At 35.3% G+C, this 26,121-nt stretch overlaps 1 protein-coding gene and 1 non-coding gene across 4 annotated transcripts in view; both read right to left on the bottom strand.

The window, feature by feature from the left end:
• CSMD3 (CUB and Sushi multiple domains 3) overlaps window positions 1-26,121 on the bottom strand; it is a 1,183,499-nt gene that overhangs the window by 448,458 nt on the left and 708,920 nt on the right. For all 3 annotated transcript variants that reach the window (XM_007188796.2, XM_007188797.2, XM_028168178.2), the window contains 3 exons: window positions 13,876-14,058; window positions 11,753-12,079; window positions 7,917-8,111 (listed from right to left, as the gene is read on the bottom strand). In XM_007188796.2, coding sequence (XP_007188858.2) covers window positions 7,917-8,111; window positions 11,753-12,079; window positions 13,876-14,058 — 705 coding nt within the window. The remainder of the gene's footprint in view (window positions 1-7,916; window positions 8,112-11,752; window positions 12,080-13,875; window positions 14,059-26,121) is intronic.
• Window positions 8,980-9,052, bottom strand: TRNAG-GCC (transfer RNA glycine (anticodon GCC)). Its single transcript has one exon. It is a non-coding gene; the product is annotated as a tRNA-Gly (tRNA).

Here is a 26,121-nt window from a genome sequence, read left to right as displayed (position 1 = left end):
GCTTGAGTAGACATTTTATGGAATATTCTGAAATCAGTGGAATGAAAACAGAAATTGTTTTTTCTTTCTTTCTTTCTTTTTCTTTCTCTCTCCTTCGCTCTCTCCTTCTCCTTCTCTTTCTTTCTCTTTCTTCCCTCCCTCCCTCCCTCCCTTTCCTTCCTTCCTTCCTTCCTTCATTACTGCCTTCAAACATGCACTGACAAATCTCCCTCTCCTTAAAGAAGTGTTGGGCACATCCTCTAAAATTCTCATCACTTACGGTATTAAAAAACTTGGTCCAATCCAATTTAAAATTCTGTCTTATTTCCTCCACCTATCCACCCAAGGTGCATCTTTGAGCACCTTGGAGGATGGGGAGGAGGGTGCTGATGGAGGACCAGCACTTGGTGATTCATTCCTCCATTCACTTCAGCAGTTGGAGCAGAGAAGATGCTGTATCCTTTCTCAGCATGTCCCCTTCCTCTTCCCTTTAGGTCCTTTTTCCTGTGGTGTGTTAGGGCTAAAATGAGGAAAAGTGTGCTGTCATAGTCCTCTCCGGACTGTTGCTGTTTCCTCACTAAATCTAACTGGTCCCTGAGATTTTCTATTTGTCAGATATGGAAAATGTTTTGTTCTTTCCATAAGGATAATAAATGAGTTCTTTGTAAAGGCCAAGAATTAGAAGGGTGGCTTCTCACTTCTATCAGGAAATTTCCTGATAGAAGAGAAGATCAACCTTTTCCAGTTACCTCCCTGCTTTCACCCCTGACAGTACATCCTATGGTCTCTGGTTGTTGCGATTCTTTTACCTAGTGGCCAAGCCAGGGTACCTTCTTTGGTATTCATTTGATGCAGAGGAAGCTCACATCATTGACTTGCCAAATGATTTCAACTAGCCAGCTTTCCCTCTCTTTAATCTGCCAGTTTTGACCAATTTTCTTTCTCTTGTTCATTCAGCATAGAAGGCAGATCAGCAAGTACACTGTATAATCAGATATCCACCTGGCGATTCTAGTTCCTCTTTTTCACAGGCAACTGCATTCCCTTACGAGGGATTCTTTTAGAGTCCTTCCCCTTAACTTGGCTTGAAGAGAAGGAGACTAGCATCCTCCTTCCTATGGGGAGATGAAGGAAAAGCTGAACAACTTTTGACTCCAACAGTTTAGGTAGGTAGGTAGGTAGGTAGGTAGATAGATAGATATAGATCTCGATTTCCCTCTTTTCTTTTGCTGCTTATATAAACTGGGAGTGGGATAGCTGAGGTTATGATTGAGAGAAATGAGTCAGTTAGAACTCACTTAATAAGCCACAAAGGAGGTATCTGAACCTCAATTTTTTATGGACAGGGATACTGCAACATTTTCCTCCTTAGCTGGTAGCGTATAAGTTGTCATTCCCAAAGTAACAGGAAATTTTGCCTGTATACCTTGTTAGTCATGCATTTTGCTTTCACTGTTTTTCTTCTCAGGGAGGCTACAATGATAACAATATTAGAAATTATTATGAATCTTCACAAGGAAGGAACAACTTTCTTTCAGTTAGTCTTAACTCAGCATCTTAATTAAATCAACCACTTTGAGCCAATAGCATTCATCCGAGTCTGCCAATGTATTTTATTAAATATAATCCTCTTTCTCTACAAAGCAGTTCACTGAATGTATTATATCCTAATTATATTCAAGAACATGACCACGTAATCCAGAAGGCCAATATTCTATTTCCATTTTTGTTGAGGGGATTGCTTTAGATCAAAGAGGGCATTGCTAGCCACAGTGAAGAGGGCATGGGAGACAAAGAGCCAGGTAAAAAGGAGGAGAGAAGCAGATAGTATATATGTATCAGGGCCTTCTGAGTCCCATAAGAGAAATAACTATGAAGAAACTAAGTGGTGGGCACAGGTAAACTGAATAACAAACTGTTTCTATAGAACTGAATAGGAGCAAGGTCAGAAGCAATGAGACCAGTTAAAAGACTGTTGCAGTAATCTAGGCCAGAGATGATGGTTGCTGGGGCCAGGATGTCAGCAGTTAAGGAAGTAAGAAGTAGATGGGTTTTGAATATAGGAATTCAGGGTAGAGCTAACAGATTTTTCTGATGGATTGCGTATGGTTGTGATAGAAAGAAAGGAGTCAGGAATTACTCCCAAGAGTTTTCGCCTGAATTATTGGAAGAATGGAGTGCTATTAATGATGATGGAGAAAGTCTGTGACAGTATCAGGTTTGGAGTGACCGGGGGAATCTGATCAGTTTTGGACAGGCTAAGTTTGAGATGCCTATTAAACATCTAAGTGGAGATATTGAGGAGGAAGTTGAATAGATGAGTCTGGACTTCAGGACAGAGAATTAGAAGAATGTAAATTTGAGAGCCATCAACACATGGGTGTTATTTAAAGCTGGAGACTGGATGAAAAGTATGAATAGAGTGAGTGGAAATAGGAGAAAATATTCAAGACCTAGCTCTGGAACACATACAAACAGAGATCACAGAAATGAAGAGAAACCAGGAAGAGAGACTAAAATGATCCTGAGTGGTATATTTATTAAAATGAAATTTAATAAAATATACAATTTTTAGATTCATCCAACATTTTTCATGAACAGTTAAATAATTTTATAACTTTATTAAGGAACATTTGATTTTAAAATGTAAATGGCATGTATTTCAGATTTTATAAAGAAATAATGAATACATTTTAACCCAACTCTCACTTTTGGTCTGCAAATAAATCCTTCTCATCCTTCAGTCTACATGAGTATAATTAGGTAGCATTTTTTTTATAATGACATTCACCAATGAATAATAAATCCTCATATCCAGGAACAGTTTCCTTATATGACTGCAACAGAGACAGAAAATAATTTATGTCCAATTGTCCTCCTTTTTAAAACAGAAAACTCTAGATGACAGTGCTCACTGCCTGTGAGATAGCCTGTCTTATTCAGCCCATGTAATTTATTTCTGTTACCGTCTTGCTCTTGTAAGCATTTGAGGTTATGACATTGGGCATTTGGATCTATTAGTGGACTCAGATCCATCAAAACCTCCATCTTATGGCAGTTGGCTTCACCAAACTAGAGGACATAAGTATCCAGATGAATTTGAGCTGAGTGCAAGTGCTGGAACAATATGTTCTGGATATGCAGTAAACTCATAGCTATATTTAAAAACAAGATAGCTAGGAAAAGGTACGAACAAAAGATAGGAGGACCAGGAGCACTTGTAAAAAGTTCATGACAGAGCAGACTTGAAGCCAATTTACCATATAACCATAGACTCGTTCCCCACTACAAAGGGTCTCGTGAATCTGATAAAGTGAATCAAAGCTGAGAAAAATAAGTTAATGATGGCTGTACTTAAGAAAGAAGGCCTCAGACAAAATAGACTTTAAACTATAAATGGTAAAAAGAGACAATGAAGACAGAAGGCCAAATAATGATGCTCAGATCACTTGAGGTATGGACAATAAGGCAGGTATGTCTCAGTCCTTTGGAGCTGGCCCTTGGACAGGAAGAAAATAGGTGGGCAGAGACCAGTTGGTTTCCTAAAGCACTAAGGAAACCTCTCTGAGTGGGTCAAATATTATACCTTAAATGTTGCCTTCTATGTAGCAGTATTAGTCACAAGGAATATTCCAGTGACTAGAAATCCTATGGGATTTTACTGTGTGAGAAAAAGATTCCAGGATTTGTGGGTAAGGGCTGACTCTAGTTTGCATTGCTTGGTGCAGTAAAGAAAATCTAGTAGCCCACTAGTCCTTTGAGAAAAATGAGTAAAAGCACCATCTTACCTGTGTTTCAGGAGATACACACACACACACACACACACACACACACACACACACAGGTGAAGGGAGAAATAAATCCAAATGTACTTAAGGTTGCCCCTTCCCTCCCTATTCCAAATTTCTTAGAACCAAGGCTGATAGAAGCAACTTTGAAGGATACACGTGGGTGAGCCTGGCAATGCCCTCAGAGGTCCCTGAAAGGAATTCTGATCACATAAAAAGAAAGAAAACGAGTGAAGAAAGAAGAAATTCCAAGGGGAAAGATTCTTATAAGAAAATTGTACTTCCCAAGGGCTGAATTTACAGAGGACACTCACAAGGTGCCCAATAGGGCACTTGGGCTGTGTGAAGAATAAATGAATGTGAGGGGACTACAGCAGAAGAGAAGGAGAGTGTTTATGCAGTTGCTATGAGTGGGAAGCTTTGGTGGAGAAAGAGGAAGAAGATTTTTGGGAAGATTTCTAGGTAAAAAATCATGAAAATCCCTGTGTCAGCCCATTAAAGGAGACCTATGATAACCATTCACACTATTCTTCATGGTTTTAGGATGTGTCTTTGAAGTCACCATGCAGAGACTGGCCCTAGATAGAGCCAGTTATATTCAGGCTACTGTCTAGGTGTGGGTGAAAGAGTCATTGATTGTTACTAAATTGAGTTAGGCAGACAGTTTGTGGAATTCAAAGTGAATGGTTTCAATGCTAATTATAAAAATTAATGTACTTTGTTTTCAATTAGCAAAACTGAAAGATCACCAGACTTTATAAAGCATCAAATCTTTCTTCCTCATGAGGAAATTCGATCACCCCATTCTAAAGAAAAATGTTCAAATTTTCACAAAGATAGCCTAAATCTATCCTTAGCTAACGTATCAGTGTTGAACTTCAGGTCAATGAATAAAATGTATAACCCAATTCCGTTAACAATTGTATTTAAGCTATCTGAAATAAATCTAAGTTCAGCTATGGGATCACAGAACTGCAACATATGTGACTTCATTTCTCCCTTTTGGTTTGAAGAATCCTTATTCAAGGCCTATGGCAGACAAGTTTCTTTTCACTTTTCTCAAAGATTTTCCACAGTTTTAGGGTTGAAGACTGGTTGATGTGGGCAGATCACTAATTTGCCAATATGCCTGAACTTCTACACTGCTGTGACAGAGAGGAGTTGTGGGGAGAAGGCAATCTTTAATTGAGTTGAAGCCCCGGGTTTTCTTATCAAAACATTTTATAGTGACTTCCTTTGCTCTATAAATTCTGATTTAAACAAATTCTTTCTGTTTTCTAATTTTAACACACAGCAATCCATGCACATTAGCAATTTTTAACAATACATTTGATTTTGGAGTTTTTTGTGTGAAGAAAATAAAAGTAGAAAGTTATTTGTATTAATCAGAATACATAAACATGTACATATTTCACTATATAAAGTGTTTAATATGATAATAAAAAAGTTTTAGCTAAAATATTAAGCATATATTGGAAGCTGTGAGAGAGCCCCAAAAGAAAAACTATAATAAATAATAAGCAAAACTTTTCTGTCAAAATATGGAAGGTCTAAAGAACAAAGACTATAGGCAGACAGAGCTTCCAGACGTAATTCTTTGTGTAAGTTGGAGTGGCTATGTGGCAGCTTGGGGAATGGGGGAGGAAGTGGTGTGATTAAAAAAAAATCGAAGGAAAAAAAAAAAAAAACTTAGGAAAAGAAAAACATAAGCTTTCCTCAGCTAGTCTCAGGCTCTTCTTATTAGTACCTAAGTAGAATTCAGGCAAAACTAAAGGAAATCTTTACAAACCTTAATTAGAGTCTTAGAAATGAAACCCACCAGAGTTAGTTATACAGGAGCTGAAATCAGTCTGCTTTATTGGGTGGAACCTGGCTCAAAACACAGCCTGGGATGTGGCAGGTAATCTGGTAAGTGCCACTGTACGATCGCTTTCAGCCCACTACCATTCTGCCTTCCCTGGCTCCAGCCTTATCCTTGGTGATGTTCCTACCTCGTGTTGGATCCAGAAATTGGCAGGTGAGCCAGCCAACTGCATGTAATTCCACTCACATATGCAGAAAAAAATATTCTTCTCCTTTGGGAACTTTATAAAGTTCTCTTTAGGATGTCTGAAGGGCCTATTGGCCTGTGCCAACTTAGTTCTGAATATTTTGTTTCACTTATTTTTAAAAGTTAAACACCATTCATTTTTCATGGTGAAAAATCTCACTGAAATTGCTCTCTCAAATAAAGCAGCAATCATCAAATGATTCGTTGATGTCAACCTCATTATTTTTACCACCCCACGCAGCTAGGCACCAAGCAGCTCCTAAACCAACACCCAAGTTAGGCAAGCGAGAATCCAACGAGATTCAATTATCTGGAGGTAGTCTCTGCCTGTCTACTGAAACTGTAAACAACTCCCAGTGCAGGGGAGGGAGAGGCTCAGGCCATGTCACTTCCAAACTAAGGTGGCTTCCTGTTGCCACAGGATAGTTTTTAATCTGCTTAGCACTCTTTACAAAGCATTTCATTCTTCAGAGGTCTCTGTATTCATCAAACCCTGTCCCTCTATCTTTCACTCCAGTCACATTGAACCAGGGCTATGCCTTCTGCCTGAAACAAACTTTTATCTCCTACTTTTCCTTCAAATACTAATGTAGGCTTTCCTGACTGATTCCCCAAGTCTAGGTCGGGAACTATGGTTAAAAGAATGAATGAGCTGCAGGGCAAAGTATGATGGAAAAAATTGAACACTACCTTCAATTTTCTCTTTTTATTTTAGTCCTGTATTGTGCAAACTCCATTATGTTTTTTAAACATAATAGCATAGTCATAGCCATTGTCAAGGTAACCCCTACTAAGTCCATAATATTTGAGGTTTGGAAAAGAACAGTGAAGTCATCTAGTTCAGCCCCCTGATGTTACAAATGAGAAGGTGATTAGAAGAGGAGGGAGATGCTAATTGAAGGGGCTAAGAGGAAAACTTAATTGCATGGTCTGGATTACTTCATCATGAGATATTATGAAAATGTTCAATTCAATGAAACTCAACATTTATAAGTAATAGCCGTATTATTCAATTAAGTCTGTTATATATTAAATATTCTCAATTTACCAGCTAGAAATTGAGAAAACAAAGGTTTTGGAAAGTATATATTAAATATTCTCAATTTACCAGCTAGAAATTGAGAAAACAAAGTTCCAGTGTCAGTTTGGGCACAGCTAACAAGAATAATTGGGAAAGCAAGAAAAAGAAGAAACCACTTAAAATTGTCACCTAATCACTACATGGTGATCTACTAAAGGGTATTTAATGGCTCTAGTTCATCTGTCTTAGTAAAAGTCCTTTTATATATTTTTTAATAAAATGTATATGTAACCTTAGAGTAGGAGAAAAATAGAATTCAGAATGTTACTTCCTACTGTGACAATTCTAAATAACCCCCCCAACACTCCTATAGATTCTATATTGAAACGCTATATACTTGATATATTTTATCTTTAAGATGATCATCCTTCCTTCTTACCAATATAATTTGTGACTTTATGCGACTATGTATATTCAAAGATATATAGGTACTTCCAAACATTGTGTATGTATATATAGATATATAAAACACACATATATTTTGTCCTGAACTTTCTTGACTGCATTTTATTGGGCAAATCAAAATTGAAAAAAAAAATGTTTAGTAAACTATGCCTACAAAAATTATACATTTTAAATAATGGATGCTTTAGCATAAATTTATTTATTATGATTAATAATAGTTAATGCTTTTTTAAAAATAAATTCAATTTATACCATGAATAGTTAAAAGACCAAGAAAAATATGACTGGAAACTATAAAGTGTACTCAGCTGTAACTCTGAAATATATTAAAGGTACTCTACACATGCAACCAATATCTACTGTTTATTAATGTGTATCTTTTAATAAGAGCTCCTTTTAAAGGGAGCTTCTAAAAGATTTCTAAAAATTAAAATAATAAAAATTAAAAAATAAATATTAAAAGTATAATTTAACTACATACTATATGTCTAAAGTATAATGCTAAATGATATTTTAAGATTACAAGAGTCCTGGTAGAACAATGAATTTCCTGTTACGGTTTCTAGTGCACAGTTATGATGGAATTGTATTTTTCACTGACCATTGTGCTTACCTCCACATCTTGGAATTGGTCCACTCCACATCACTTTTCCATCCATAAGAATACACGTAATTGTTTCTGTTCCCTGGGTTTTAATAAATCCTTCTTCGCAAATAACTGAAATCGAACTTCCTAATTGAAAGTTGTCCCCAAACCGCCTTGCATTGATTGGTATTCCAGGATCAGGACACTCATTATGTCCAAATGCTTGAGAACAGCAAAAAAAAGAGAAAAACACACAAACTAGCAGTATGAGACAGACCCTTGTGTATTGGGGATGAGAAAAAATGATTATTAAAATGGTTATGCTCATTTCTCGAAAAGCCTTTATTTAAAAAAAAAAAAAAAATAGAGAGGCTCTCCTCTGACCATATCTGTTTCTCTCTGATGTGTAATGGATGTGGTTGTTTTAAAATGTGAACTACACTCTACAATTACAAAATTTCAAAATAGAATTGTTTCTGCTTATTTCTTGAAATCATTTGCCTTATCTAAGCAAAAATATCCAATATAAGCTGGACAGAATTCCAATTAATGTGAATACAGAGCAGGTTGATACAGAGCAGGTTGCCTATGTCCCTTTGAAAACTTTTCTTGTGATTCGTTGTTTGGAATGAAGAGATCATCTCACAGTGAGTATTAAAGTGAAATGTTTCAATCTAGTTATGAAAGTCTTACAATTTCTCTATAATTTTCCATATATCATTTACTCTTTGCCATCTAGGAAAAGGGAAAAGAGCTAATTCTTTTGCAAACACCATGTTCTAGGCACTGTGATAGGAGCTTTAGATATACTGTCACCTCACTTAACATTTAGAATAGCCTGATGAGCAAAGTATAGCCATTTACTCTAAAGAGTAATGTGAGATTCAGAAAAAGTTAAGTAGCTTGCCTCAGATCATAGAGACAGTATTGAAATGGATCCCCTGGTCGGGCTTTAAATTTTTTCTTCACAACATATATCTTTTAATATTTATGTATTTATTTATTCATTTATTTATTTTGGCTGCACCTGATCACGGGATCTTTGTTGCAGCATGCGGACTCTTAGTTGCAGCATGCATGTGGGATCTAGTCCCCTGACCAGGGATCGAACCTGGGCCCCCTGCATTGGCAGCACAGGGTCTTACCCACTGGACCACCAGGGAAGTCCCTCTCCACAACATATTGTATCTTGGATTATTTGTCTCATGTCTCTCAAAAGAATGTGAGTTCTTTAGTTCAGGGTCACTATCTTATTTTACCTTGTATCTCCCAGGATGCGTATTTAGCCCCATCCCAGCAAGTAGAAGTGTAAGGACAATGTGCTTACTTAAATTTCTCATAGATTATAGATTGCATGAGCCCTATAAATTTGCGTTATAAATGTTTAAATTAGTATAATATAATGGAAGAATATTTAAAGTAGCAAAGTCTAAATATGTAAAACATATTTTAAGGGGTATTTACAATTTAATATTATATACATACTGCATGGGTACATGCAGTTATTTTAAATTTTTTCACTAAATCATCACGGTGATATTGTTCATAAATTATATAATTGTATTATCCAGTCTCCTCATTTTTAAGTTAAACAGTATAAAATAATATTAAGGTAAATTCTAAAATATATAAAATCGATTTTGTAGGTACACTTATTTCTAATTATTGTTTTCTGTTGTGCTTTTAAAAAGCTCAATATCGATTAAGCCTGGTTGCTCCTATATACAATGCCTGTTGGATAATTTTTCAGAAAAAAACAGTAGGGAGCACTGAATATAAGAATTTGAATACAATGGTTTAAATTATTTACTAGAGAAACAGAACAAGGAACAAGAGGCATATTTCCATAATACCTTCAAGATACCATAAATATTAAAGTTAAAAATATTATGCATTTAAGGGAATTCCCTGGTGGTCCAGTGTTTAGGACTTGGTGGAGTCTGGGGTTCAATCCCTGGTTGCAGAACTAAGATCCCGCAAGCTGTGAGGCAAGAAAAGAAAAAAAAAAAAAAAATATATATATATATATATATGCGTTTAAGACAACATAAAAACTGTAAATAGATTAATGTATATGTGTCTATATTTATACATATATATGAAATATTTTAAAAGGGACTTACAGATAAAGCAACCATTTTATACAGCATGTCTCTCTGACACATGTCACAGCTAATTGAACTTTAATGATGTGCAATTACATGTTGACAACTTATTAGTGACAATATTCACTAAGAGTGTCACTTTGAAAAGACAATAACTGCATTTTGTTATTAACTGACAAAGCTCAGCACTGAACAGTCTGGGGCAAGGGTGAGGGTGAGGGGGGTGCAGTGCTTTTTTAAAGAGCAGGAAATTAAATCCTATTATAATGTGACACTTAAATAACTCATCAAGTTGGTCAGAATCTGACAAGAGTGCGGTAGCTTTGAAGAAAACAATAAAAATCACTAGCATTCTACAGCTTCAGGTAAAACATGTGCACACGGAAGCATTAGTATGTAAGTTTGTTAACTTACTAAGGTATTTTCTCATTTATGTGATTCATCTTTTTGCTATATTTACATGTTATTTTCAGAAAAATAATATTCATCCTTTTGAAATACAAAAAATATGGGTGATGGACAATAGCTAAATAACCTCGAAGAATTCTTAAATCTAAAGCAATGTAATAAATACAATAATAGAATAAGAATTGACAAGGGAATACTTCAGAAGATACCTAAACAACAACTGTTAATGTTTATTGAGTATTTATTAGGTATATATGCTGAATTATTTACATGCATCACCCTATTTGCTCTGATTAAATAAAATTCATATTTTATGGCAAGATGAAAATTTAAACATAAATTTTTTCTCTGCCCTCTTGGGCTTCTTCCTTCCTCTTTAGTGTGTATTGTTCATCTGCATTAACCAGACCTCCTTAGTAGATAACATTCCTTCTTAATCTCATAAGGGATCACGATGACCCACTACTTTCTTTGGACGTGCAGATCTGGATTGTGTAAACTGTTAACAGGTCATTTGACTATAACCCTTTGTCTCAAAAACTTACATAACTGTGCTTTGACCTCTAACAGGTGGAACAGTCCTCAGAGCTTTCTGAAAGATTGTCTCCCAGGTTATAATCCACAGGTTGGCTTGGAAAAAAATGTTCATTTCTTTCTTAGATTGACCACTGATTATTTTTTTCATCGACAGCTCCTTACAAAAACCCAGTATGACTTTACGGATGAGAATACTGAGGTTCTGTTATTAAATCTAAAAGTGTAGCAAAGTCAAGATTTGAAGTTGCATAGTTTGACCTTAGAGCTGATATTCTTAATCACTAAGGTATTTTCCCCCCCGTAGCATCTTTGCTAAGTCAGCTCAGTAACCTACTGCCCCAGAATTAGTGATTTCCTTCTCTGTGATACTTTGATAGTCTAGCTAATTTTGTCTTTGGAATTATAACTCTGTGTTGTCATTATTTGTTTAAAATCCTCTACTGGTTTATGAATATCTTGAAGGAAGGATCTATCCCCCTTTTATGTTTGCATACCAATAACAGAGCAAAATATGTTATGTACAGTAGGTTTGAGATTATGCTTATAAGATTTAATAGAATAAGCTAATACATTGGTTGATATAGTAATTATATTTGAAATATATCTCCTTAATATCAGGCCTCTCACAAAGAGAAATGACACAGTAAGCAGTAAAAATATGGCTAGAAATCAAGGGCTAAAAGATTGTCCCTGATACAAATTATGTATATGACTTATTCAAGTTTCCTATCTGTGGAACAAGAGAGCTGTTTTGTATGATTCCTTTCTAGCTCTAATGTGTAGAAATATGTTATATGGAAAAATTAAACTTACTGTTATAAGTGATGTTAAAGCCACGTCCTGACATTGAGTGGTCAGCTTGAAATTCCAATCGTAGTATATGACTATTACTAGTAAGATGAGAAGGCACCTCAGCCCCAGTAAAGGTTCCAAGAATTGGGGAGTCTGGAGAGTCTCCATCTTTAACAGCAAGGAAGTCAAACTGGGATTCCAGATCAAAGTCATTGAAAGAAAGGTGTATCCGACTCCCCGGATCAGAGATTATTGTCCAGATGCAATTTAAATTATTTCCATACCCTTCTGGATAATCAGGAGAAAGGACTGTTCCCATTGGTGCAGTAAAGTTAGAGAGGCAAGGAACTGTTAAAATAGGAAGATTATAAACAATAAATTTTCAAATTTATTACCTCAAATAATTCAAATTACCTCATTTTGCCATAGCCAACAATTATAATAATCAATTAGCAGTTTGAAAAAAATAATATTAAACAATATAATCTATCTTATAAAACAGAAAAAAACATGTTATTGTTTGCACATCATTAAGGAAGGCTACTAGTACTTTGAATTACTGTATGCTTAAATATGCACAAAAATATAATTGGAGTAATAACAGCAGTTTATTTTGACATTTATCATGTCCATGTTAGAGTGCAGTGCAAAGTTTTAGTTTCTGTGCTTAAAAAAATATTGGAGAAGTATATAGACATTTCCAAAGAAAACAATAATGCTCACGAAATGACTGAAAACAAACACACACAAATATTATGTAGGTATTAACATAACTGGGATAATACAACCTGGAGAAAACTTGGAGTGAGGGCAGTAACTAGGTGAACTTCACTTCTACCATGGTCATGGGATGCTCTGATAGCTTATAACACAGATAAGGAGATGAATTAACACTTATGATAGCTGCCACTAGGGGCTAACGCTGGAAAAAGAACTAAATAAGAACTCCCATACCATACTAAGGTTAGTCTTTATTTCCCCTCAGATTTATTTTTTTAGCTTTTAAAAAATATGATTTAAAGGTTCACACAGAACATTTAGAAAGTAGAGGAAGGATTAAAAAAAAAGATCTATTACACAGAGGAAAAAAAGATAATATATATATATTTGAAAACGTTTGGCCTCCACTCACTTTAAAAGTTCTCAGTATGTGTTTAAAAATGTTAAATATTTTTAAAATGTTAAATAATCAACACTTTCAATAAAGGAATATGTGTGTTTTGCAGCACAAATTAAAATTCAGATAAAATGCAGGTCTTGAAAACTGCTAAATTTTTTAAAAACCAGTTATATATTGAAGTAAAGTTTGTGCTAATGCCTTTGTAGGGAATAAAGGATTTCACAAATGAAAAGCATGATCATTATAAGTTGGATACAGATGAAAAGTCATATTTTAAAACAAGAAAATTATTTTTTACTTTCATGATTATGAGCTTATATGATATCATTTGTAATCAAAACTAAATGCAAAATTTTCAATATTGCATTCACACCTGGTAAGCTGTATTTGTTGGTAATGAAGATAGTATTTAATTTAACCTAAAAGTGCATCAACAGATAAAACAAATTATATTTTTGTTGCAGCTAAATTGGAACGCTTTAAAGTATGTGAAGAAACACACTATTTTAATCCAAGCATATTGTATATCACAAACATTAATGAATTTTATTCTGTGCAATATAAATAAATGGCACTTAAGCAGGCATTAGTGTGAGCATCTACAAGCAAAAATAAGTTAATGCATTATACATAGAATATAAGCTTTAAATATTTTAAGTGTTTCTGATTGCAAATAAGCATATACTATCTTGTTAAAATAAATGAGCCTAATAGAATTAGCTCAGATGTATAATTTCCATAAGAAGTATTCTATCTATAAAGTATAAAATTCCACCAATAAAGTGTTATGAGGACATATGTAGACTATACTTTGCCATTACCAAGTGAACTGTGCTAACTTTATTTAAATCTGCAATGAAGTTTATAATTTGGCATAAGCACACTTGTTAAAGATAATGTTGAAAAGTGCTACTCGTTCAAAAATAATTACACAGTTCCAGTTCTTTGCAATTAATTACAAAAGCAATTATATGCAAGGACAGGGTAACATATGCTATCTGGAAGCAAAGCATTTGGTACTCACAGATGCAGATGGGTATGTTTGCAGACCATTGGTTATTCTCTTGACAAACAATGGATTTCTCTCCAATTAATTCAAATCCAAACTGGCATTCGAACCTTAAAACATCACGATTAGAAAATCCATCACCTTCTCTAATTCCATATAAGGGTGTACCAGGATCACCACAACTTTCTTTTTCAATTTCTGTAAAAATAGATGATATGTCAGATTTCAAGGCTTTCAGGCATATGATATCCACACAGCAAATTTAAGAGATGTACACTCTCTATAGCCAAGATATTTCAGAGCAAAAGATGAAAATGTTCTCCAATCTTAATTTTCTCTTACTACTGTTATGGACATAATTTGAGGACATGGTCTTCAGGGAACAATTAGTGCATTTCTCTCATTTGGTAGATAGGGAAACTGAGGTTGTTGGAGCTAATGCGGTTGTTCCTAACAGAACAATTACGAACAAGATTCAGATTTTCTGTTTGTACTACATACATACACACATGTATATACATATGTATTTTCCCCAAATCTCAAAAACTTTTCTTATTTTTGTAATCTGTACATGATACAGGAAATCTTTAGATTGAAACCAGGACACAAGGTGATATTCTCTGCCTATGTGCTCCCAAAATGATCAGTGAATACCCTCCACACAGGATCTGCCACACTCCCTAGTACCTGTTGGTGGAATTACTTCCCCAGTTAGACTCCCCAAAAAGCTCCTTATGTCAGGAATCAATTTTGCATTCCAAATTACCCAGATATGTTCCTCAACAAATGTTTTGTGGATTAATTAAATTGAAGGAGGTTGAAAAAAAAAATCTCTTAAGAGCACATTAAAAACACCCTTTTGACATGTGCTCAAGGAAACTCCAAATATCTGGGATCTTCCTTGTGAATCTAGGAATGTCAGTTGCAGATTACTGTGGTAATTGTTTTGGTTTTTAAGTTACATGAAATCACATTAATACAGTCATCCTCAAACAACAGCAAAAAAAATTTTAATTTAAATTTAAAAAATAAAACTTTGACAAAGTTACGGTCTCTCTTGACACTCCAACAATCACACATTCCTGGTTCTTCTGTAATCTACTAGCACCAATTTGTTGTGTATCTTTCCAGTTCTTTACACATGCTTTTATAATAATACACATATATATGTACTATGTAATATCAACATCTGTATTTTTGTAAATGTAAAAATTCTCTTCACAAAATCTAGGTAGTATTGCTTTATATATATATATAGTAACTTGTATTATACTGTCAATATATTCTATAACTTGCTGCTTTTTAACCAAAGAATAATTTTGGAGATTTTTTTTTTTTTTTAATTAAAACTATTGTTTTATCCTTTTATTATCAGCTACCAACTGGGACTTCTAGTTCAAGATAGTAAACTAAACAATTATGTTACAGATGTGGGAAATACAGCATTCCTAAATACTTCAACATGTGACTCTTAAGCATGAGGACATTCTCTTACATTATCACAATAAAATTATCACACGTGAAATTTAACATTGATACAATATTATTATCTTATAGTTTATATTCAAATTTCCCCAACTGTCCTGATAATATTCTTTATAGCTCTGTGTATGTGTTTATGTGTGTGTGATGTGTGTGTGTGTGTGTGTGAGAGAGAGAGAGAGAGAGAGAGAGAGAGAGAGAGAGAGAGAGAGAGAGAGAGAGGAGGGAGAGAGAGATCCAGGATCCAATCAGGTATCACGTTAGCTGACATGTTTCTTTATTCTCATTTAATAAAGAACAATTCCCTAGCCTTTCACTAGTCTTTCACGACATTGCCATTTTTGAAGAATCCAGGCCAATTGTATTATAGACTATCCTTTAATTTGGATTTATTTTATTGTCTTCTCATGATTACACTCAGATTATCTTGGAGGGGTGTCAAGAATACTATATAGGAATAGTTGTGTCCTCCTCTGTACAAACCTATCTGGAGACAAACAATGTCAATTGGTCCCATTTTGGGTGATATAACTTTGATCACTTGGTTTGCTCATTTTTAGATTTTTTTCATTGTAAAAGTACTTTCTTCCCTTTTTTTTTTTTTAAACATCTTTATTGAAGTATAATTGCCTTACAATGGTGTGTTAGCTTTTGCTTTATAACAAAGTGAATCAGTTATACATATACAATATGTTCCCATTTCTCTTCCCTCTTGCATCTCCCTCCCTCCCACCCTCCCCATCCCACCCCTCTAGGTGGTCACAAAGTACCGAGCTGATCTCCCTGTGCTATGCGGCTGCTTCCCACTAGCTATCTATTTTACATTTGGTAGTGTATATATGTCCATGACACTCTCTTACCCTGTCACATTGGAGATATTTTTGAATGTCCTTGTATCCTTAGCAGAAAACATAGTTATAATGATTTCTTTAATACACTGCATTTGATTTGATATTTGTTTTTATCTGTGTCATAGTGACACTAGTCTATCATTTTTCTTGTGCTGTTCCTATCCAGACTTAACACCAAGGGAAGAGGTTAGCAATTTTCCAACATTCACTAGTCTTTTAGACTAGTTTGTATAACAGGAAAATTGGATCCTTGAGTGTGACAATTTGCCAAAAATGCTGACTGAGTCTGGTATAATTTTGAGATAGGTATCTGACTACCATTTCAATATCTTCTAAGGTTATTTTACTATTAAAGTTATTTTTTTTGGGGGGGGGCAATATTAGCAACTTATATATATGTTAGAGAAGTGCAATTTTCCAAAGTTTCCAAGTTAGTAGTTTAGTAGTAATAGAATTGTGTTACAAAATCTTTAAATATTACTTTACAAAGATGTCATGAACTTTCTCACTCCCAGTGCTATTTATTTGTGATTAGTCTTCCAGTTTTCTTTGCCTCATACTTACAAAACATTGTCAAATTTACTAGTCTACTCAAAGAACCACATTTTGCTAATCAATTCTATTGTTTTGATTTTATTTAAACATCTTTCATTTTTATCTTTTTGGATTCCACCTTCAACTGTCTTTTGCATTATTTTGCTATTCTTTCTCCACCTTCTTGAGCTGAAGTCTTAGGGTTTGTTTTTTTATTAGTTTATTTTCAGCCTTTCTTGTTTCCTTAAAAAAATGTTTTTTAGTCTATAAATTTTCTTCAGAGTACTGTTTTGATATTTAGACCTTTTTTTGTTCACTTCTAAATAGTCTATAATTTCCATTTTGATTTCCTCTTTAACTCATAAATAATTTCAAGGTGTTTTTAAATGTATGGGTCTAGGCTATCATTTTGCTGCTGATTTCTAATGTTATTGCTTTAGTATTCAGTATAAGTATATCCAGCCTCACAGAGGATAAATCAGTAAAATATATTCAATTCAATTTGCTATATTTGTCAAATTGAAATTATATGACCTTAATTAATTTTGTCTACCCTCTCTGACAATTTCTAAAAGAACTGTGTTAGAAACTTGCACAAGCCTATTAGAGAGCCTCATCCACCAGAGGACAGACAGCAGAAGCAAGAAGAACTACAGTCCTGCAGCCTGTGGAACAAAAACCACATTCACAGAAAGATAGACAAGATGAAAAGGCAGAGGGCTATGTACCAGATGAAGGAACAAGATAAAACCCCAGGAAAACAACTAAATGAAGTGGAGATAGGCAACCTTCCAGAAAAAGAATTCAGAATAATGATACTGAAGATGATCCAGGACCTCAGAAAAAGAATGGAGGCAAAGATCGAGAAGATGCAAGAAATGTTTAACAAAGATCTAGAAGAGTTAAAGAACAAACAAACAGAGATGAACAATACAATAAATGAAATGAAAAATACACGAGAAGGAATCAATAACAGAATAACTGAGGCAGAAGAACGGATAAGTGACCTGGAAGACAGAATGGTGGAATTCACTGATGCAGAACAGAATAAAGAAAAAAGAATGAAAAGAAATGAAGTCAGCCTAAGAGACCTCTGGGACAAATGCAACAACATTTGCATTATAGGGGTCCCAGAAGGAGAAGAGAGAGAGAAAGGACCTGAGAAAATATTTGAAGAGATTATAGTCGAAAACTTCCCTAACATGGGAAAGGAAATAGCCACCCAAGTCCAGGAAGCGCAGAGAGTCCCATACAGGATAAACCGAAGGAGAAACACGCTGAGACACACAGTAATCAAATTGGCAAAAATTAAAGACAAAGAAAAATTATTGAAAGCAGCAAGGGAAAATCAACAAATAACATACAAGGGAACTCCCATAAGGTTAACAGCTGATGTCTCAGCAGAAACTCTACAAGTCAGAAGGGAGTGGCATGACATATTTAAAGTGATGAAAGGGAAGAACCTACAACCAAGATTACTCTACCTGGCAAGGATCTCACTCAGATTCGATGGAGAAATCAAAAACTTTACAGACAAGTAAAAGCTAAGAGAATTCAGCACCACCAAACCAGCTCTACAACAAATGCTAAAGGAACTTCTCTAAGTGGGAAACACAAGAGAAGAAAAGGACCTACAAAAACAAACCCAAAACAATTAAGAAAATGGTCATAGGAACATACATATCGATAATTTCCTTAAATGTGAATGGATTAAATGCTCCAACCAAAAGACAGAGGCTCACTGAATGGATGCAAAAACAAGACCCATATATATGCTGTCTACAAGAGACCCACTTCAGACCTGGGACACATACAGAGTGAAAGTGAGGAGATGGAAAAAGATATTCCATGCAAATGGAAATCAAAAGAAAGCTGGAGTAGCAATACTCACATCAGATAAAATAGACCTTAAGATAAAGAATGTTACAAGAGACAAGGAAGGACGCTACATGATGATCAAGGGATCAATCCAAGAAGAAGATGTAACAATTATAAATATATAGGCACCCAACACAGGAGCACCTCAGTACATAAGGCAACTGTTAACAGCTATAAAGGACACTACACTACAAACAAGCCGAAAAGACAACCCTCAGAATGGGAGAAAATATTTGCAAACGCATCAATGGACAAAGGATTAATCTCCAAAACATATAAACAGCTCATGCAGCTCAATATTAAAAAAACAAACAACCTAATCCAAAAATGGGCAGAAGACCTAAACAGACATTTCTCCAAAGAAGATCTGCAGGTGTCCAAGAGGCACATGAAAAGCTGCTCAACATCACTAATTATTAGAGAAATGCAAATCAAAACTACAATGAGGTATCACCTCACAACAGTTAGAATGGGCATCATCAGAAAATCCACAAACAACAAATGCTGGAGAGGGTGTGGAGAAAAGGGAACTCTCTTGCACTGTTGGTGCGAATGTAAATTGATACAGCCACTATGGAGAACAGTATGGAGGTTCCTTAAAAAAAACTAAAAATAGAATTACCATATGACCCAGCAATCCCACTCCTGGGCATATACCCAGAGAAAACCATAATTCAAAAAGACACATGCACCCCATTGTTCATTGCAGCACTCTTTACAATAGCCAGGTCATGGAAGCAACCTAAATGCCCATAGACAGCCAAATGGATAAAGAAGATGTGGTACATATATACAATGGAATATCACTCAGCCATAAAAAGGAACGAAGTTGTGTCATTTGTAGAGACATGGATGAATCTAGAGACTGTCATACAGAGTGACGTAAGTCAGAAAGAGAAAAACAAATATCATATATTAACGCATATATGTGGAACCCAGAAAAATGGTACAGATGAACCAGTTTGCAGGGCAGAAATTGAGACACAGATGTAGAGAACAAACATATGGACAACAAGGGGGGAAAGTGGCGGGGGTGGTGTTATGAATTGGGAGAATGGCATTGACATATATACACTAATATGTATAAAATAGATAACTAATAAGAACCTGCCGTATAAAAAAATAAATAAAATAAAATTCAAAAATTCAAAAAAATAAAAAGAACTGTGTTAAATTTCCAGAGTATGAATTGTGCCACATTTCCTGGTAGCTGAATCAAGCTCACTTACATAATTCAAACCGCATTGTGTCGTTCAATTTATTCAGCAAATATTTATTTGAGAACCCATGATGTGCCAGATTCTCTTCTAGGTACTATGTGGACTAGATCAATGAATAAACAGACAATAATTCCTGCTCTTCGGTGGTGTATATTCCATTGGAAGTTCACAAATAGTAATAAATAAGTGTTATTTTAGAAGGTGATGGATGCTCTGGTGGGGGGTGGGATGATGAGCAGGGAATAGCAGGGCTAAAGTGCTAGGTGATGGTGGGATGACGTTGTTGTTAGGCTCAGAAAATTTTATCACTCTTATACCTTACTGAAATTGTTTCTGTTATTGAAAGACTAGGTTATTCTTCAACTGAAAATGTCTCTCTTTTGCCCTCAATATTGAGTGATAATCGGTAAGGTATAGAATTTTAATTCAGAATTATTTTCCCACAGCATTTTGATGATATTTTTCCCTGGTCTTTTATCCATCCAGTATTCCTGATAAAAAAAATATAACAAACTGATTTTAATTCTCTTTGTAATTAATCTGTTCCCTGCTCCCTCTCTTCCCATCCCATAGTTGTTAGGATTCTTTTTTAGACTTGCTGTTTTTAAATGTCACTATCATCTACCTAGGTATCTGTTCTTAAATTTTTTTTTTTTTTAACTTGGTACTTGATAGATTTCTGCTGTCAAATAACTTGTACCTTTTTTTTTTCAGTTCTAAGAAATTGTTACCATTATTTCTTTTAAAATATTATTTCTTATACACACTCATCTCTCTGGAACTCTTTCACATTAAACATCAGAACTTTCAGATTTAGCCTTCATGTTGCTCGATCTCTCAAGTTTTCATTTTTAAAATTCCCTATTCTGCATTCTAGAAGTATTATATATGTAAAATATGTTTATATATTATAAATTCAAATTTATTAATTCACTGTGTACTTTTATCTAATTCTAATTCAATCTATATACTGAAAAATTATGTTATTTCTTGAATATTTAATGATTTATTACTTTTTATTGTTTCATAACCTCCTATTATCTTTTCATGGATACAATTTCCCCCTTTATTTTTGTGAGGATATCTAGTATAATTATTTAATTTTTTTTTCTTTTTACTGTTTCCTTGGGTACAAGCAGAAGTGTGCTTCAAGAGCAGCAGACTAAAGTTTCTTCTGAAGCAGCATATTTGAAAATATATTTGGTGAATCATAATGGTTGTCAAGCTTATGATGAAAAGTGCAGGAGGGATTTATTTGGGGGAAGAACAAAACAGCTGGTTTTGAACAAGCTGTCAAATAAATGTTTTTATTTGCTTGCTTCTGTAAACTTCAGGCTTATTTCTTCTAATGTCAGAATCATGTCATACTTCTAGGTATAAATTATCTCCTCTGTTGATCTGTGGTGCAGTCCACTTTTATGGTCTTCATCCTGAGTTGGGATGAAGACCCCTCTTGATAATTGCATTCGACTCCGATTCCATGTCTGGGCATTTGGCTCTGTAGCTGAAATATTTTCCTCTGTAGCAATTACTACAGTTTCTCAGGATTGCCAGTGGCCTCTTCCATGGTGGCTTCTGGCCCTGATGAACAATGGCTTCCTAGGCAGAAGCTACAGCAACAGCAGCCAATGGAGGCATTGGTTTATGAAATTCTCAGCTTACCTCTATATTCCATATGTGTATATATATATATATATATATATATATATATATATATGTATATGTTTATTTATATTTATTTATCTCAGAGATCCCCTATGGCCTTATAATAACTGAAATGTTCTCTTCCTATTCTTAAGCATCAGTGTATATTTTTTGATATGTTTTCTATCATCTTTGGGTTAGCATTGAGAATAAGTGCTTACTCTACTATTTTGAAACCTTATTTTCTTCTTTGCTACTTTAATGCAAAATTCTTTAAATCAAGAATATATTTTCAAATGAAGGTGTAATTTTGAAGCTGCAATACTCTCTTAGACTGAAAGACAATAGGCAGTAAGGAAAATAAACACATACCTACTGTATATCATTGCCTTTGAAATTTTTTTCTATCCAGGAGGCAAGACTAATATCTGAACAAATAATTCATATGCAACATATCAGTGTTATAATAGAGTTTTGTACAAAAATCAATTATTAATAATAGCTGCTATCATTTATTGAACATTGAAATTGTATTGACATTGTGAAAATATTTTTTTAAACACATTTGTTACATAATTTAATCCTCATAACAACCATATGATGGAACTATTGTCATCTCTATTTACTGACGAGAAAAATAAAGGTCAGAAAAGTTAATTAATGCTATAGACTGAATATTTGTGTCCCCTCAAAATTCATATGGTGAAACATAATCCCTGATGTGATGATATTTGGAGGTAGAGTCTTTGGGAGGTGATTAGGTCATGAGGGTGGAGCCCTCATGAATGGCATCTCTGCCCTTATAAAAGAGGACTTCAAAAGGCTCCTTGCCTATCCTGCCATGTGAGGACATAGGGAGAGGACAGCCATCTGTGAACCAGGAAATAGGCTCTCACTAAACACTGAATCTGCCAGCACCTTGATCATGGACTTCCTAGTTTCCAGACTGTAATGTTTGTTGTTTATAAGCCACCCAGTCTATAGTATTTTTGTTATAACAGCCAAAACAGACAGGACGTTAACTTGCCCAATTTCACAAAACTTATGAATAGCAGAGTTTAGGGTTTGTCTGAATCTAAAGTCTTAATCACCAAATTATTGCAAAGAAATTTCCATTCATTAATTACCCATTTATGAAACATTTATTTAGTTTCTGTTTCAAAAATAATACTAGGCACTAGGGATATAAAGACATATAAGATGTAGCCTATGCCTTAAATGAGGGCACAAAGGAGGTACAGCAAAGTCCCCTCGAATCGGAGGTTGGCAAATTGGTAAAGGTTTCACAGAAGAGGTGACCCTTGAACTATCTTAGAGTTATTTCACTGTGTGAACTGGGGAAGAGTAAGGAAGGAAAGGTATCCCAGGTGGAAGGAGAAGAGCAGTATCAGAAAAGATACAAAGTCTTTTCCCTTCTCTTTCTTTAGGTGGGGTGGCTTGGTTGGGGTTAGGAGGCTGTCTGAGTCCATTTAAGATACTATAGGAGAATACCATAGACTGAGTGCTTTGTAAACAACAGAAATTTGTTTTTCACAGTTCTGAAAGCTGGGAAGTCCAACACTAAGGTGTCAGCAGATTTGCTATCTGGAGAGGGCCGATTTCCTGGTTCACAGACATATGTCTTTTTGCTGTGTTCTCACATGGTAGACAAGGGGCAAGGGAGCTCCTGGGGTACTAATTCCATTTATCAGGCTCCACTCTCATCACTTAGTCACCTCCCAAAGGCCCTACCTCCAAATATCATCACATTGGGGATTAGGTTTCAAAGTGTGAATTTTAGGGGTACCAAATATTCAGCCTATAGCAGAGGCAGTGATGGTGGTATCAGGAGTTGAGGAGGTAGTGAGGTCAAGTAAGTGACAGTGTGGCTAGAGGCCAAACAAGTAGAAACAAGGCCAAGGAAGCAGCCAGTAAGGTTGTAAGATTAAGTATATATTATGGGACTGTGCAAGTCATAAATGTATTGAGGATAAGGGTAACTAGACTTCTCACTATCAAAAAGGGGATGTGGAAAAAGGGAAGGCTACAAAATTCTGAGGGGTTGAACTAAAATTGGAGAAATTGGTGTTAATTAATGTTTAAAATATAGATATACATAGATAGAGATGATTGTGTGTATTATGTCACACATAATGCACATGTATTTTCTAGCCCCATCCACTGAGTCCTAAAAGCAATAAGTACTCATAGCAACAAGTACATGAGTGCCCACATCTTGGTGTCCAAATACCATTCTTCACTAAAGGGAACCAGGAAGTCTGCTTCCAGGGTTGGTCAAAGAAAAGTACAAGACAAAACTGGAACACCTTGTTCTGTCAAGAAAAGTGCTTAAAGAATGATGGGGACACATCGAAAAGACATAGAGGCCAGCTTGAAGGAACTACACTAGCCATTCTAGGGCAGCTTAATCATCAAAACAACGATAATGATGGATTACAACTAACTGAATAAAATTCAAATGCATAAATCCATCTGATATAAATAAATGGGTAAATAAATGGAAGAGTAGAGAACACTCTGTCTCCATGTAGAATGACAGTTAAAAAATGTGGAATTATTAAAAGTAAAAAATCAACATTTGACAGCCATCACAGAGATTTTGGATTCTGGTGAAGAGAATCCAAAAGGTGAAACTGGTCATGTTACCATGGAAAAACCCAGAAGGCACTAATTTTACTAGGTGATCAAGGATCACATAACCAGTGTGGATTATACTGACATTGCCTCCTGATGCAATGCACTAAAATAAGGAGCATCATTTCTGTCAAGAATGCATGGCTGAGGGGACTTCCCAGGTGGTCCTGTGGTAAAGAATCTGTCTTCCAATGCAGGGGACGTGGGTTCGATCCCTGGTCAGGGAACTAAGATCCCACATGCTGTGAGGCAACTAAGCCCACGTGCCACAACTAGAGAGAAGCCTTCGTGCCGCATGGGAGGATCCCGCATGCCGCAACTAAGACCCTGATGCAGCCAGATAAATAAATAAATATTAAAAAAAAAAAAAAGAATGCATAGCTGAAGTCTGGATATGAAGAAAGATTGGATGGACCCAGATTAAGGGACATATTCCAGAATGAAAGGCCTGTATTCTTTAAAGCTATCAAGGTCATGACAGACAGGGAATAAATGAGGAACTCATTCAGATCGAAGGAAATGAAAGAGACACAACAAGTAAATGCACTGAAGTTTCATGGGTTGAATCCTGACAAGAAAGGAAAAAGAGACATTTTGGGGTAGTGAAATTTGAATGAGGTCTGTGAATTTTTTGGTAGTGCTATATCAATGTTGATTTTCTAATTTACTCCTTGCTATTTCGGAATTGCACTCCTCATTAGTCCATAAGCTTCTCCTCAGTCTTTGTTTCCTAGGGAACCAAAGCTAAGATAAGTGACTTAAAACTGGCAAACAATTAGTAAACAAGGTAAGGGACTAGGCTATCTAAAGGTCTCAGAACGATAAGATTATTAGCTGCCATTATTGAGAGATTATTATTTGACAGGAGGTTTGCTAAATACTGTAACTCTGTTTACTCATGTATCTCTTATTGCAACACTGAGAGCAAGGCACTATTTATTCTATAGGTGAAAAAATGAGGTTCTGAGAGGCTAACCAAGGTCAAATATGTAGAAATAGCTCAAGTGAGTTTCTACTCAACATCTACTTGACGCCAATGACCACACTCTTTTCCATTGTTCAGTGTTGCTTGAGAGAAAGGATGGAGAGAATACGGTGAGCCAGGCACTGGAATAATGCAGGAAAGAAACATATGAACTTGATTCCAGTATTGGAACAGAAAAGACAGAAACATTAATTTTAAGAGAGGTTTTTGTCTTGAATGCTTCAACACACTAATCCCACCTTTATGGTAGCAGCGTGATTTTAAAACTATTTGGATCTCTTCAAATTCCTTACTATGGAAGGCCTTTATGATCTAAACCTTTCCTGTTTTTCCGACGCAGTCTGCCACCATTTTCCTACTAGCCTCCTAAGTGTCAGGCATGTCAAGACACTCGCTGTTCCCTTTCACACCTACATGACCTAAGGCATGACATCTCAGCTGGGACAGAAGACATCCTCCCAGTTTGTAACACCTGGAGAAATTCCTATACGTCTCTCAAGGTCAAACTATACCTCTTCCATAAAGACTGCCCTGAGCTTGTAACTACAGTCACTTGCTTCCTTCTTTGGGTTTCTATAGGCCTTAGGAATACTTACATTGGTCCATACATTTTACTATAATAATTTATTTACTCATTTGTCTCTTCCCATGAGTTTTTATTCCACTTTGCATTTCAAGTGTCTATACACACAGTGATGACAAATATTCATATATCATTTACGTGTCAGGCAAAGGTCTAAGCACTTGTTACATTTAACCTTGACACAGCCCTATGCACCCCAAAGGGATAAGTAACTTGCTTAGAGTGACAAAATTTTAAATGGCAGACCTGGAATTTGAACGCAGATGGTGGTTCCAGAATATGAGTACTTACACACTATACCTTCTCTCAGAGCCCAACGGTCAAGAATAGTTGTGGAATATATCAAGAAAGAAGGTAGGTAATAAAAATTAGCATACAAAAGTATGTGGTTCTATTAGTAAACCATATAGGTGATCACAAATTCTCATAATTATAGAGAACTATATATAC

The sequence above is a fragment of the Balaenoptera acutorostrata genome, chromosome 17 (assembly GCF_949987535.1).
Source record: "Balaenoptera acutorostrata chromosome 17, mBalAcu1.1, whole genome shotgun sequence".
In the NCBI taxonomy this organism is placed as follows: Eukaryota; Metazoa; Chordata; class Mammalia; order Artiodactyla; family Balaenopteridae; genus Balaenoptera; species Balaenoptera acutorostrata.
Note: the sequence above shows the minus strand (reverse complement) of the source record. Positions and strands in the feature narration are given on the sequence as shown.